This window comes from Cannabis sativa, chromosome 4 (genome assembly GCF_029168945.1).
Source record: "Cannabis sativa cultivar Pink pepper isolate KNU-18-1 chromosome 4, ASM2916894v1, whole genome shotgun sequence".
NCBI classification, from domain to species: Eukaryota; Viridiplantae; Streptophyta; class Magnoliopsida; order Rosales; family Cannabaceae; genus Cannabis; species Cannabis sativa.
Genome location: NC_083604.1, coordinates 7,335,007 through 7,349,515, shown reverse-complemented (window position 1 = coordinate 7,349,515; position 14,509 = coordinate 7,335,007). Strand labels below are relative to the sequence as shown.

The 14,509-nt window shown below is 32.9% G+C and overlaps 2 protein-coding genes across 3 annotated transcripts; one reads left to right on the top strand and one right to left on the bottom strand.

The window, feature by feature from the left end:
- The first annotated feature begins 2,644 nt into the window (after positions 1–2,644).
- LOC115712363 (protein WVD2-like 7) lies at positions 2,645–7,038 on the top strand. Of its 2 annotated transcripts, none has more exons than XM_030640630.2 (9): positions 2,645–3,172; positions 3,933–4,424; positions 4,523–4,888; positions 5,031–5,086; positions 5,210–5,281; positions 5,430–5,532; positions 5,647–5,718; positions 6,209–6,319; positions 6,460–7,038. In XM_030640630.2, exons 1-9 carry the CDS (start codon positions 3,104–3,106, stop codon positions 6,673–6,675), a joined length of 1,557 nt encoding a protein of 518 aa, XP_030496490.2. In that variant the 5' UTR covers positions 2,645–3,103; the 3' UTR covers positions 6,676–7,038. The 2 variants fall into 2 exon arrangements, with proteins under 2 accessions (XP_030496490.2, XP_030496489.2); XM_030640629.2 differs by having other exon boundaries at positions 5,207–5,281.
- A 290-nt stretch (positions 7,039–7,328) lies between these two features.
- On the bottom strand, positions 7,329–11,331 carry LOC115712362 (two-component response regulator ARR11). Its single transcript, XM_030640628.2, has 5 exons — positions 10,875–11,331; positions 9,636–9,788; positions 9,150–9,533; positions 8,896–8,972; positions 7,329–8,559 (listed from the first exon to the last, which is right to left on the bottom strand). The coding sequence occupies exons 1-5, from the start codon at positions 10,999–11,001 to the stop codon at positions 7,540–7,542; spliced, it is 1,761 nt and encodes a 586-aa protein (XP_030496488.2). The 5' UTR covers positions 11,002–11,331; the 3' UTR covers positions 7,329–7,539.
- Positions 11,332–14,509: the final 3,178 nt, after the last annotated feature.

Genomic DNA, 14,509 nt, shown 5'->3' with positions numbered 1-14,509 from the left:
TTTCACAAGGACTGATCGGGATAGACAAAGTGCCTACTGAAGTGAATCCAGCAGACATGGGCACAAAGGTTGTGTCCCTCAATAAGTTTAAGCTTTGCTTAAGCTTATTGGGGATTGACACAGGTTGGTAAAACCCTTAATGGGTTCGAGCTAAGACCCTCAGTTACACTCAAACAACACAGAGACTACAGTGCACAGTTCATATGGGGTTTAGGTGGAAATTGTTGAAGTAAACCCCATATTATCTATACACTGTCAAACCAGAATTTTTACAAAGAGTTTACAAGCAGTAAAATACTAGGTGGCCTCTGGCCTCTATTTACCTAGACAGGTTTATAAGTTATTTAATAAAGTTTGTTTAAAACTTTATTATTAACTCTTTTTCCTGTATTCCTCTAAAAATATATAAAAGGCAAAATCACAACAGATCAGATCAAGATTTTTCAACACAACTCCAGATCAGTACACCAGAAAAATAAAACAACAAAATCAGAGCAGAACACATAAAAGGGAGATCTGTTTTTCAGGGACAAAGGAGAGACAGATTGGGTTTGTTGGAGGATGCTTACAATGGCATAAGCATTGGAACCCAATGTTAGGGTTCGGATTTCCAATCACCAGAAGAGTGTTCATGCAAAGAAAAAGAGAAACTGTTAGTACTGAGATTAGAGAGAAAAACAGAGAGAAAAGAGAGGAAGGAAAAATACTGTAAAATATTCGGATTACCACTCTTACCATTGTGAGTTGGAATCCATGCTTGTAACTCTTGAACTTTGAAGAAGCATAGTGAAACAAGGCGAGCTCGAAGAGGACGTACCCAGATTTCATTGGGGAACCTCTATAAAATCTCTGGTGCATTCTTTCCTTTAATTTTATGCATTTTTCTCTATATTGTGTTTATGTGTTTATATGACTTCTGGGTTGAGTTTTAAATTGGTTTAAGGGATTTATTTTTCTGGGGTTTCATTTTTATTTTCTGGGTTGTATTTTCTTCGTGTTCTTCAGAGAAGAACATCGAAGAAGGTGGCTCGGTTTGGGATTTATTGGAACTGGGCAGAGGTGATTTCTGGGTTTAGTAACTGGGTTTGCTAGGGGTTGTTCATCATTATTCTTCAGAGAAGAATAACAAAGAAGACAACTATTTGTTTGGTTTTGGATCTGTAGCCGTGTGAGACTTTTCTTCTGCTAGGGTTTTCTTAGTGGAGGCGGATGAGTGTGTTTAAATGATATAAAGATAGTATATATATATACTTGATATTTGCTTTTAGGGTTTCTTGGGATAAACGATTTGTAGCTCAAAGATTAGTGAGCTGTCGTTTTGGTTTTAAAGGCTGAGTCAACAAAGGTGGTTTGACTGGATTTTAAAGGTCAGATTTGACCATTTCTTTGACTAATTCCTTGCTGTGTGTAGGATATATTAGGAATAAAATTCCTACATAAAAGATAAAGAAGAAGAAAAAAGAAAGACGAAAATAAAATAAAAAAAATAATGTTTTTATGATTTAATGATTTTTTATTTTTTAAATTATTTTTTATTAAAATTATTATGTGGATCAGTAATATTTCAACACATGACATATTAAAATATACAAACGGATCAGTTAACCTAAATAGTAACAAACTTACGAAACATTCGAGACTATTAATTATGGGTGTTCATCCAATCCAATCCGCACTTTTTTGGTCAAACAACATCAAATCCGCACTATTTTGGATCCAATCTGATCCGCATAACAGTTTAAATCCAATCCAATCCAATCCGCAATAGTGCGGATTGGATTGGTTATTTTAGATCGATTATTTTTTTAATGATAAATTATTTAATATATTATAGAAAAAATTAAAGAAAAAAGACTTTTGTTTCTTAATCTCCAATAATAATCTATTTCCATCTCTATTTATATATAAATCAAACCAATATACATATATGTCAATATTTATGTACTAAAAAAGACTATTGTTTTTTTTTTGTGTGTTCTTTATTATAAAACAAATAAAATATACCAACTCAATATATTACTAAAAAAGATTAAGAAATTAGAAGTTTGTATCTTTTTTTTAATATTACTAAAAAATTAATATATATATATATATTATATATTATAATTTTATAAAAATATATATAATTGTGCGGATTGGATTGGATCGGTTACTTTTTGAGGTCAAAGAACATCCAATCCGCACAAGTGCGGATTTTGGATTTTTCAATCCAATCCAATCTGCACAAGTGCGAATATCCACATTTTGCGGATTGGATTGAATTGGATCGTGCGGATTTGATTGGATCGGATACTTAGTGAACACCCCCACTGTTAATGCTAATTTTTAAACTTGAAGATCAAACTAGAATTTTTGTGGACTAATATTGCAATTTTCATACTTAGAATTTTATAACCGAATCTTTATGTCAGGCTGAATAAAATGTGGGCTTTGGTTTTGCTTCATGATGAATTGAAAATTGATGAGCATATGTGTCTAGAAAAGTCAAATGAGCATGAGATAGTAAAGTAGCCACGCAATACTAATCATAGGAAAGAATATAGCCGTTGTGGAAATGATGTTTATTAATTTGGACAATTTTGCTTGTGGTTCCGAATTTAAATGACCTAATAAAATCCATTAAAAGAATTGACCTAATCAAATTAAAGCCTTTAATTAGATTCCTTGCATATATCAGTTTCTCACTCACACTCAACTCCATTTAAAACAAAAAGAAACTAGACGTTGAGATTTAAAGACTCCATTTTTATTTATTTTTTTCTCTCAATATTTTATTTTAATTCACAGTTTCACGCTCACACAGTCACATTCCACTCTATTCCATTCGAAAGTTGAAACTTTCATCTTTCTTTCTTTTTCATTGGTTAAAAGCTGAGTAGAAAACTCATAACACATATAAAAAGCTCTGTTCTTTTCCTTTTCTTCTTTGAGTGTCATCTCAACTGTGAAATGGACCCAAGAAGGAGCCTCTTGTGATTCACCCTTTAAAGAGTTGTTTGTTTTAGACAAAACCCTTCAAGGGTTTTTCTTGTGGAGAAGGGAGCGTCTGAAAGTTACTAACTTTAAAGGGCTCAGAAATCATTTAAAACTGTAAAGAAAGAACATGGGTGAATCTGCATTTCTGAGAAGATCGTTCTCTTCTCCTTCTGAGAGTTCTCGTGAACCAAAAGAGGTCAGTTTCCAGTACTATTGTGTAATCTTTCATTGTTATTTTAATAGAAATTCTTTTAGGATTTTTTCTTTAAAGAAAATCCCTTTACGGTTAGGTTAGTTTGGTTGCTGAAAAATAGAAATATAGCTTTTTTTTTAGCAAAAGTATAACTGCTTCTGTAATGGAGGTAGATAATGGGTTAAAAATGGCTGCTGTGAACTTCCACTCAGTTTTCTGTTATCTCCTTTCAGTTCGTGAGGAACCGAATCTCGGATACGACCTTTAGTTAGTTACTGAATTGGGATGGTTTTATTTTTTGTTTTGGATATAGTTGAAAGATAATCATTTTTCATTTTTGATAAAGGATTATCATTTTATTCTAACAAATTTTATATATTCGTTAAACCAATTCTCTTAGTTTCTTTTACCCAATTTCCATACTTAAAGCCACAGGGGACCAAGATGAACACCAAATGTAAATGTAGAATTTTTTTTGTCCTGTGCACCTGGTGTTTTAACAAGTTCAGCTTTTGATTGATTGATCTACATGGTATAATTACCTCTGTTATTTCTACCTCACAATTTTGTTTAGGATAAACAGCAAAAAACTTGATGAGATTTTTATGTAATTGGTATTTCCCTCTCTCTGTTTTTTTTTTTTTGGAAGAATAATTTAATTACTGTGTTTACCATATTGTATTTGTTTTTATCTGTGTGTTTAATTAGTTGAAGACTTGATTTTGATTCATTTTTGAGCAAGTGTATTTATGATTGATTGCAGGGTGATCCATGTCGTGTGCTAGGAGAATCAATCTCTTTCGGGAGGTTTATGTCAGAACCCCTGGCCTGGGAGAAGTGGTCAGCTTTCACTCAAAATCGCTACTTAGAAGAAGTTGAGAGATACTCTAAACCTGGTTCTGTTGCTGAGAAGAAAGCCTATTTCGAGGCGCATTATAAGAAAAAGGCTGCTGAAAGAGCTGCGGCGTTGCTTGAGGCTGCAAATGTTGAAACAACTTATGAAGCTGTCACAGAGTCGGTAGTAAATGAGGAGAAGAACTGCAATGTCTCTTCTATGGATTCTGAATTTGAAAAAAGAGAGAGCCTTGTGGATGATCTGCTGGAAATTGATGTTCAAAATACTGATTATTGTACCAATGAAACTGAGTCTAATTCGTGTGTGGATAGGGATGAAAAGGAATGTTCCGTGGGGAGTTGTAATCCAATTGAAATTCCAAATCTATCTGAGAAGAATGAAGTAAATATGCACAGTCAGGTAAAGAAAAAGAAAATTGAATTTGTTTTCTCCTTTGTTAGCATGTAGATTTTGTTTTTAGTTGGGATTTAAACATAATAATCTCTTTGAAAATGCAGGATGTTGTTTGTCAGAATATTACAGCTTCAACGAGCAAACAAAAGCTGGCCAACTCTTCCCCAAGGACATCATCCAAACAAGTGACCCCTATAAAAACAAGAAATGGAAACAATCTTGCTTCAAGGTGTAAGAATTTCATGCAAGATTTGGTTGACAAAAAAAGTGCAAAATCAATCCATATGTCGATTCACTTTTCTTCTTGCACTGGTGAAAATAGTAAACCTGTTTCACCCTTTAGACAAAAGATCATAAGCTCGAAAGATTTAACAGCTTCACCCTTTAGACAAAAGATCATAAGCTCGAAAGATTTAACAGCTTCACCCAAGTTGTTTGCAGCTAGTTCAACTTCACAAATAAAAACAAAGGTACTTACTTTCTCATCAAATAATCTCCATTGCAATTTTTCTTTCTTTCTTTTTGTTGTGTGTGTGTGCGTTTTTGTATGTTTTGCACAAGTGTTTGTGGCATTATCTATTTATTGAGACTAGTTCACCTTGCCAACTTCAGGCTTCTGTAAATGGAGTAGTAAAGAGACCACCAAACCTCAAGTCTGAAAATAGAAGGTATCAAACTTTCTACTATGATAAGTGTTTAATCAATGTTTCAAACTTCCAAGTCAATCCTTTATTACTTTGTGCACATGCACTATTATATTCAGACTGACATGTTAATGTAACATACAGTAGTAAAGCAATACTAAATAAATCAGTTGCTGAAGGAACAACATTAGATCGTAAGCAGAATTGCCTCTCGCCAAAGTAAGATTTTTTCTTGTCACTTGTTCCTATAATCCCGCTTGTTCTCTAGTTTTTTATGATATTATATTCCCTATGAGAATTCCCTCAGAGGTGTACTCATGATTTTCTTTACTTATTTAGTTTTCCTGAAAAAATGTTTATGTGGCAGCAACTCAAAATCTTCTGGTGGGAGAGGAAGCAAATCACAGCCTTCTATTATAACATCTCCTTTCAGATTCAAAAGTGATGAAAGAGCAGCAAAACGAAAAGAGGCAAGATTATAGTCTATACGTTTCTTTTGTTCACATAATTACTCCTTGTGATAATAGCTGTTGTTTACAATTATGCTTACTTCTTCTTCTTAATTGGTGATTTTCTATTTCCAGTTCTATGAGAAGCTCGAAGAAAAAAGAAATGCAGATGAGGCTGAAAAGAAGCGTCAACAGACAAGATTCCAGGTTTGTAGCATAACTTTCATTCCATGCTCATTTGTGAGACCATTTCATGATACAAATTCCAATTGGCCTATCTGGTTCAGTTGAGAAGGATAACAACTCACAAATGTAGATATGCGTTAGGGGGTTTCAGTTCTTTCAACAATGTGAATGTGTATTGAGAAAAATAAATCAAGACTGTCAAGTCAATTTGATTAGTCACTTGATCTAGAGTGTTAAATTTCTCCCATCTATGTAGTCTTTAGAAGGGGCTGACTGAGAGTTCAGTAAATGTTGAGCTGTGAGAGGATTAGCTCGGCTCAGGTATGTATGAGTAATGAATTTGGGCAACTCACTGAGGTGCTGCTCCCATGTGAGTCCCGCTGTGATGACTAAGACTAGCGACATTCATGCTATAATCATAAACTCATGGGGTGTCATGATAAATTTCAAATTGTTTACATAAACTTGTTCGATATGAGTTTGTAAATTGGTGCATCTTGAAAATATGCAGGGAAAAACATCACATGATGTTATGAAAGTGCGGCAGAGCACTTTGTTAAAAAGCAAACCAAATGAAGATCTGTGTTCTGCATCGCAATTGCCAACTGGTCATATTAAAAAGGTAGTTGCTTTTTTTTTCACTCAATATGAAATACATTGTCATTCTGTTGACTTAATATCTAATTTCAGCCTTTGGTCACTCAATTTTTACCCTATTATTGCTTTAATAACATAAGAACAAATGTCTTTCCTATGAGTCAGATCCCTTTGAGACAACCTAGATCACCTACTCTTGGAAGATTGGCAACTCCCAACAAAATCTGTGATGCAACTTCTCAGTCTTCAGACAATAAAGAAAACTCGAAGTGTGTTGAAAATAACCGACCAACTATTCGGTCACTCGCTTCACGCTTTCAGAAGAATAACGCACACGAGAATGCCACTCCAAATATCCAGAGTTCAACAGTAAAAAGGTAGGAATTATCTCAGAGATTAGACTGCTGTTGTAGTGACTGATCAACCATCACACCAAAAGCCACTTGTGTAATTAGGAGACATGTGGGGGTAGTAGAATTGTGATCTCAAACATCAGTTGGAAAAATTTTGTAGTATTTTAATTCTGTTTGTAAAATATGTAGATTTTCTTTTCTTTCCTTTAATCGTACCGTACCAGTTTCGGCATGGGGAAGGGAACAAAGTAATAACTTACACAACAAGACAGCCTTTTTTTCTTTTTCTAATTTATTTTTTTTGTTTTTAATCATTTCTCATTTTGTAATAACTTGCAGCCTTGTATAACAAACTCTTGTTTGTTTCTATAAGATTATTGCAATTGTTAAATATGGTTTGAATTTACAAAATGCTAGGAAAACAAGATAGAAATTATGTGAAGACATGTACAACTTACTATCTTGTCTTCTAGGCCTGTATGAAATCTTATGCTTCAATGTGAGTTTTACTGTCACCATTGAAGAAAAGAATGAGACATGTCAATAATAATGATAATGGGTTTGAATATTAGTAGCAACTAATTCCAAAATTCTCATAGCATTGCTGGTTTATGAGAGAAAATGGAGTTTACAGCTCTACAGTATAGAGATAAGAGATACATACACCTGTACTGGATTCTAAACCTGCCAAAAGTGATGGGAGTAAGTTTATTATGCTTAGTGTTTGCATATCACTGCTACAATACACATAATCTCAATATCAAAACCCAGACTGGTTAGAAAAATAATATTCCAAGCCATTAATTTAAAGATCCACTTAAAAAGACTGGATTATCATTTAGAAACAGAAACACCAAATATCATCATCTTGAGAAAAGAGGAGACAGCAGGATCAAGTCAATAGGCTTTGATCTATTATAGCATATTCAGGGTCATAGGAGTTCTCATAGCCAAACCTCAGGGAATCATACAAGTGAGCAGGCACTTCATTCATAGGCCAAGGATCAACATAGTCTGAAAATTCTACATTTCGGACTTCTTCGCCAAAGCAATCACCTTGGAACAATACCTGTAAATCCTCATCAAAAGTTGCAAGAGATGACCCACTTGCAAAAGTCAGGTTTCTCTGAACAGATTCCAAATCAGTTGTGCTACATAAATTAGAGCCTTGAGTAGTCAGAGTTGATGAAGAGGTGTAAATGGGCTCAAAAGCCTGATGATTTACCATTTGGCTCTTGGAAGTAAGAGGAAGAGTGCTTATTGTGCTTATGTTTGGACTAATATGACTAACTTCATTGCTTCCATACTCGGGATACGGAGCCTTGCTCTCGACAGGGCCACTTAATGCCTTTTCTGCACTAGAAGGCTTTGAACTGATTGATGGATTTGACTGTACCGGCTCGGCATGGACTTGGTGCAGTGAATCTGGCAGTGGTAGCTTAGTGAAGCCATTCTCTAAGTGGATAAGTGGTTTATGTTCTTGCCCGAACTGAATTTCTGAAACTTCGCACCAAGAGTACTTTGCTGGGATACCCGATTCAAATGCTGCAAAATTTACTTCAGATTCCAATGGGACAAATGAATGGTTGAAACTCATTTTTGAACTGTTATTCTTGTGAGAATCAGAAAGGCTGACTGCAGGTGCCTTAGCTTCTACCACTGGCTCTGAAACTATGCTCCTGAGATCATCTTCATGGCTGCTGGAGTCCACATTCTGGAGAAGCAAGTTACCGCCACAGATTCTGTAGCTTCCATTCAGAACATCATTTTGGTGAATACTACTCGAGCTCTGAAGGCCGAAACTCACTGGAGGATCTTTTAGAGGTACATCAGAATGGTTTAACCCTCCGAAAGAAGTTTTCCCATCACTTTCCTTTTCCTTTTGCAGCCTGCTCAAGTAAAGGCGGTACTTCTGCAGAGACGAAAACTTATCAATGAGAATCCCCATAATAACTTAAAACACATCATAACTCATAACCATTTTCAAGGAAAAGAAGATACTGTCACACATCAAGTTCCAGCATATAAGTTGAGAGAAAATAGAAATGGATATTTCTAAAATATCCTTACCAAATATCATGACATATATCAACTAAGTATCATCCATCTTAATGATATAGAGTACTATATGTATCAAGATCTTGATAACCATAACAGTTTTAGGAAAAAGTGCTACATCAGTATGAAAAGCCTATCAGAAAAAACAAATTTTAGTCATAGAAGGAAGATTTCGGTTTAAGAGAGGTACCTGCAAATGACTCGCAACATTCTCTCTTGTCAACCACGGCACATTCATCAGGTCAAGAATTTTTTTGGGACCAACTTCTGCCAAACAGACATTACACATCATCGCTCTGTAGAAGCATAATATGGTGGCTATATCATTAAAAACGACATAAATGATGGAACATGCATCAAATACTTCTTAGCATGCAGTTCTAAAATGTCTCCTACATGATGGTTCATTGAGGCCCAAGCTTGGTAAATAATAAGTAGACTTACTGTCAAATCCAATTTGATTAACCGCCTTTACAAATTTCTGATGAAGATCAACAGACCAAACCACCCTAGCCTTTTTGGCAGAAGATGAATCGCCATAGTCTTTTTCATCATGCTTGTTGTCTATATCTTTTCTCTTCTTCACAGAAGAGAAATCTTCCATACTAAGAAAGTGACCATCATCAGAATGATCGGATGTATTTCTAGTCATGATACTTTCAATGCTTTCATGGGACTCAATGTCTCTTATCTCATGAATCTTCTTTCTGAAAACATGTTGCCAGATATTCTTCAGCTCTTTCATTCTTATAGGCTTCAGAAGATAATCACAAGCTCCATGCTGTACTCCTTTCATGACCCTGCTCGTTTCTCCATCAACTGACATCACTACATGAGTTCAAACATACAACTAAGTGAGAAACAAGAAGCCAAGCCAGGTAATTTTAGCATTCAAGAATGTTTTTTTTCTCTTGAAATTAGATTACTGACTTATGACAGGGAGATCCATCTCCAATCCAACATGCTCAAGAAGTTTGAACCCATCCATGTCTGGCATGTTGACATCGCTAACAACAATGTCGAAACCATCTTTTCTTTCACGAAGCAATCGTAGTGCATCTGTTGCTAAACCACATGTGGTAACTGAAACACAGACAGGAAAAATGATGTCAAATTAATGACAATTGAGAACTCTCATTAAATAGATCAGGTACTAATAGGAGTCCTATTCTCATCAAGAACAACTGAGTCAGTCGTTGAGTACTTTCCATTGATTAATCTTCACTTAATGGCCTTTTTTTCTCTAAACGTGTGCATTTAATGCCAAATGAAAACAAAACTCATATCCAATACAAGTCAACAGATGCCTTGAACTAGTTTTTCCAAAAAAATAGCTCACTAGTCACTAGGCATCATCTCTTCATGTCAAGCACTCTAGTGTATCCGAATAAGCGTGTCCCAAAAAGCTGGTTCTAATACCATTATGATGGGATTAATCTATGAACTTAACAAAATTCTTAGACCAATGAGTCCCCTGAGTTTCTTGGTCCAAGTCATGTACTTAGATTTTGTTGGGGATAGTCAATGTAACTGTAAGGTTATACATTATGCCAATAGTGTTACACATTGAAGTTTTATGGAAAAAAAATGGGGTACTAATTCAAACTAGCCTATTGATTAGAAGGAACAGCTTCGACCCGATTGAACTGCTTTCAACTTAACTGTCATGGAGTCTTAACTCCTTGTTGAAGTGGATCATCAGATCAGACCATAATACAATTCGAGTCCTCTGTCAATTTTGAGAGTTGCCCTGATGTTCAAAATTTGATTCTAGAGAAAAAGTCTTGTGGTTCCAAATATTTATTTCTTTGTGTGACAAAACCAATCTCATAGGTATTGAAATATAAGACAAATATTTCATCAGAAAACAAAGTAAACAATTCATATAAGAGCAAACTTCCTTCCATTTTTCACTTAAAAAAGACAATAATACACTAACATAAAGGGAAAGAAGAAAAATAGGTAAAGAAAAATGAAGAATTCAAATAGAAAAAAAAAGGTTTCATGATTAGATCATATAAGAAAAGAAAAGCACCAAAACCAGAAAATGAAGCACACCCACATACAATTTCCACAAAAACAATCCATAACTTGATTAACCCACATCAAATCACACAACCATAATCATAAACATCAATATAATTCGACAACCAAGTAAAGAAACAAAACCTTCATAAGCACACTTCTTAAGCATCTTCTCTAAAATCTTAATCCAAGTGGGATCATCATCAACGACAAGAACTCTGAGACCAGCCGGAAAAGTGTCGTTCCGGGGAGAAGAAAAACCATTCTCCATGAGAATTGAGAACAGCCCAACAAGAAAAAAAGATGAAAGAGTTAAAAGCTTGAAAAGGGTTAGTGAGTAACTTTAGTATTGAAGTGTTGTGGGGGGTAGTAGTCCGGTAGAGTAGGACTATGGGAGATTATGAGACTCTTATAATATATGTTCTCTCTCTTTCTCTGTGTTTTTTTTTTTTTTTTTTGTATATATAAATAAACAAATAATTAATGGGTTTTGTTTGGATTTGTAAGGGAAAGTGGTCAGAGAGAGAATATTGGCGCCGGATTGTTAACGGTCCCTGTACCTTCATGTTAGCCTTCAACCAACTTTTCAGTTTGGAATTTTTTATTATTAATTTAATACCATTATGAGGTGTTTGGTATGGTGTAAATGGTTATCTGTCGGAAATTTTATAATACACCTCTTAAAGGTTTAAATTTTAATATGTAAATCATACTTTTTGAATATTTTTTACCGTTAAAAAATTTGTATTTTAATTGTTAGAGTTAATGATTTTTGTCTAATTTTATTTAATTTTACCATTTCAGTGATTGTTTATGTACTAAACTATACTCCACAAATTTTGATATATACCAAATTATGTCTCTCGAACTTTGACATGTACTAAATCATGTCCCCTGAACTTTCATTCATATTAGTTTTTTTATTAAAATTAGACAAAAGTCATTAAATCCAACCATCTCGATAATTTATGGGGCATTTTTAACGACCTTAAAAGTTCAGTGGGCATCATTTGGTACATGTTAAAGTTTGGGAGTAAAAATCTTAATTAGCCTTTTTTTTATTTATTTATTTTAGTATTTATGAAAGTTTTTTTAGTATAATTGTAGTTATTTAGAGTTATCTCTAAAAAATTTGAAAAAATTTAAATAATTTATATTATCAAAAATAAGATTTAAATATTTTGTGATACACGCAATCTTATAGATTTTTCTATTATTTTTTACATTTGTATGTTTGTTACCAGGTATATTTTGCTTTAAACTCTTGATCATAAACATTCCCTTCGATCTAAAATATAATGGATATTAATACTTTTAAACTAATTTTTCACACTATATTCATATGTTTATAACCAAATAAAATGTAATTCAATTAATTAGAATGAACTAAATATTATCATATACAACTAAACACATTTACAAGCTTTTAAATACTCTGATTTTTTTTCATTTTAATACTCAGTTAATTAAATTATTTTGAACTCCTCGTACTAAATATTACCATAATATTTTCTCTTTCTATGTTTTTTTTACCCATCCTGCAAAAGATATTTCCTATCTAGTCATTTTAGACAGCTAAGAGTAGAAAATCATATAAATTATTTTCAAAAAGAAAAAAAAAATGTATATAATATAGTGATGTTGAGAAATGAGAATGGAGAAAGAAAAATAAATGGTAACTTTGAGGTATTGGGAGTAGAATCTTAGGTTAACTTGATAGAATCTAAAGGTGGGGGTAGGGAGAATGTTTGAATGAATAAAAGCATCTTTAAATAAAAATAATAAATAAATGTAAATATAAAAAATTATGCATAACAGCTCTTTGAAGCAATGTTAATTCCTTTGGACAAAACATGCATGATTAAGCTTAATTTGACTAATAGAATGATTGATTTAACCTCACATAAGATCCTTTTACTTGAAGTTGAAACCATTCCAAATTAATCCAATAGGGTGTAAAGATATGCTAAAACCAAGCTTTTTTGTTTTTGTTTTTTTTCCAAAAGGAAAAAAGGTGACACATTTTTGGACTAGCAATATTGGACAAGTTGAATTCTTGATTTGGAAAAGAGAAAAGAAGAGGGAAGATAGATAGATCCAAAGGAATAATAATGTGAAAGAAAATAACAAGATCCAAATTTTATTAGGAGAGCAAGAAGATAAGGCTTTTTTTTTTCTCTTTTCTTTTATGTTGTTTATTTTGTGTACCATATATGTACCTCATTCCTTCATTACATTCCTTGAAAAGTTTGGTTATTAACTCTCAACTTTATGACCACATTAGGAAATTTGCCTATAATTCAATCAAGACAAAAGTGTATCATTATGCTGCATGAAGACCTATTTGTTGTCTTCATTGAACATATATATATATAAAATTTCTACCTCAAATTTCTCTTTAATTAATATATAAGATAAAATATAGGAATTGTACTAAAAGCTCATCTTTTTTTTCTTTTCTTCTAAGGTGGCTTGGAAAGTCATAAAGATTTGTACTTTATAATAAGAAATTAGTAATATATGATGATAATAATGATGTTTTGGGTTATGCTTGTTCATGTATCTGGAAAACTCTAGCTTGTGAATATAGAACAAACTTGGATTAAATATGATTAGTGAAAAACATATAAAAAGTGCATATTATGTTACCCTTTAAGGTCAATGAGAATAAATATGTATAATTTTTTCTTTTTTTAAATGTTGCCGACCACAAGAGAAAGATGAAAAAAATTGAATTACATGTGTAAGGCTCAAAGGGTTTTTGGTGAATAGCACGTGGAATACATTTGAGAGACAAGTTGTAAAGGTGTTTAAAGAAGACTAGTGGTTTAGATAAGCCAAAGGCATCTAAGCTTGGAGGAACACAATCCTATTCATGCAAAAAAAATTTAATATCATATATAAATATAACTTTTCTCTCTTTCTTTTAGAAACATTTTTAATGCCTTTATCCAATCCACAATTGACAACATTATGCTCAAGCTCACTAAAACTTGATCATGATCACCTATTTTTTCAACTCATTTCAATAAAACTCTTAAAATAATAGAAGTGGAAGCACATGAAAAAACTTTTCTCATGTTTGATGCCCAATAATTCATTTACTAGTTTAGACTAGAGCATCTATAATATGTACTTAGAATGGTTCAAATATTGATCAATATTTTATCCCAAATTTATTATTATTATATAAATAAATATAATATATATAAATGTATATGACCCAAAACTCCATCCTCCTTTCCTTACTCCTCTCTTCCAATAAGCATAGTACTTATAGGACCCATAATTGTTTTAATCCAAAAAAAAAAAATCCAACGAAAGAGGGACAAACTATCCTTGTCAGCAAAAATTATAGTAATCTAACACACATTGTTCTGTCCTCAAATCATTGGTCCGTGAGTTTCACGCGTTGATAGTTTATGATGAAAATGATAGAGCAATAGAAGAGAAGGAGATTCCATAGCACATTATGTTTTAATTAAGGATTAAAAATGTTAATTACCGCACTTAAGTTGCATGCTAATCTCTGCTTTCATTTCATTAATTTTTTCCAAGATACTTAAATGCAAAGACAAAAAAAAAAATACAACTTTAATTAGCTTTTTAAAGGGATCAAGAAGGTTCCATTTTTTCTATGCTAACCTCTAATAAATATATGACATCTCTCTAATGACACAACAAATATCAAAGCTTTTTTTTTTTCAAGTACTAAAACATAAAGATTTTATTATACAAAATGTAGAGTATAGACTAATCATTATCATTGATTGAGGCCA

Coding starts and splice junctions, on each gene's coding strand:
- LOC115712363 (XM_030640629.2), top strand. CDS start 3,104: ATGGGTGAATCTGCATTTCTGAGAAGATCGTTCTCTTCTCCTTCTGAG. Junction 4,889..5,030: donor CTTCACAAATAAAAACAAAG/GTACTTACTTTC, acceptor TGCCAACTTCAG/GCTTCTGTAAATGGAGTAGT. Junction 5,087..5,206: donor CTCAAGTCTGAAAATAGAAG/GTATCAAACTTT, acceptor TGTAACATACAG/TAGTAAAGCAATACTAAATA.
- LOC115712362 (XM_030640628.2), bottom strand. CDS start 11,001: ATGGAGAATGGTTTTTCTTCTCCCCGGAACGACACTTTTCCGGCTGGT. Junction 9,534..9,635: donor GATGGATCTCCCTGTCATAA/GTCAGTAATCTA, acceptor GAACTCATGTAG/TGATGTCAGTTGATGGAGAA. Junction 8,560..8,895: donor ATGTTGCGAGTCATTTGCAG/GTACCTCTCTTA, acceptor TCGTCTCTGCAG/AAGTACCGCCTTTACTTGAG.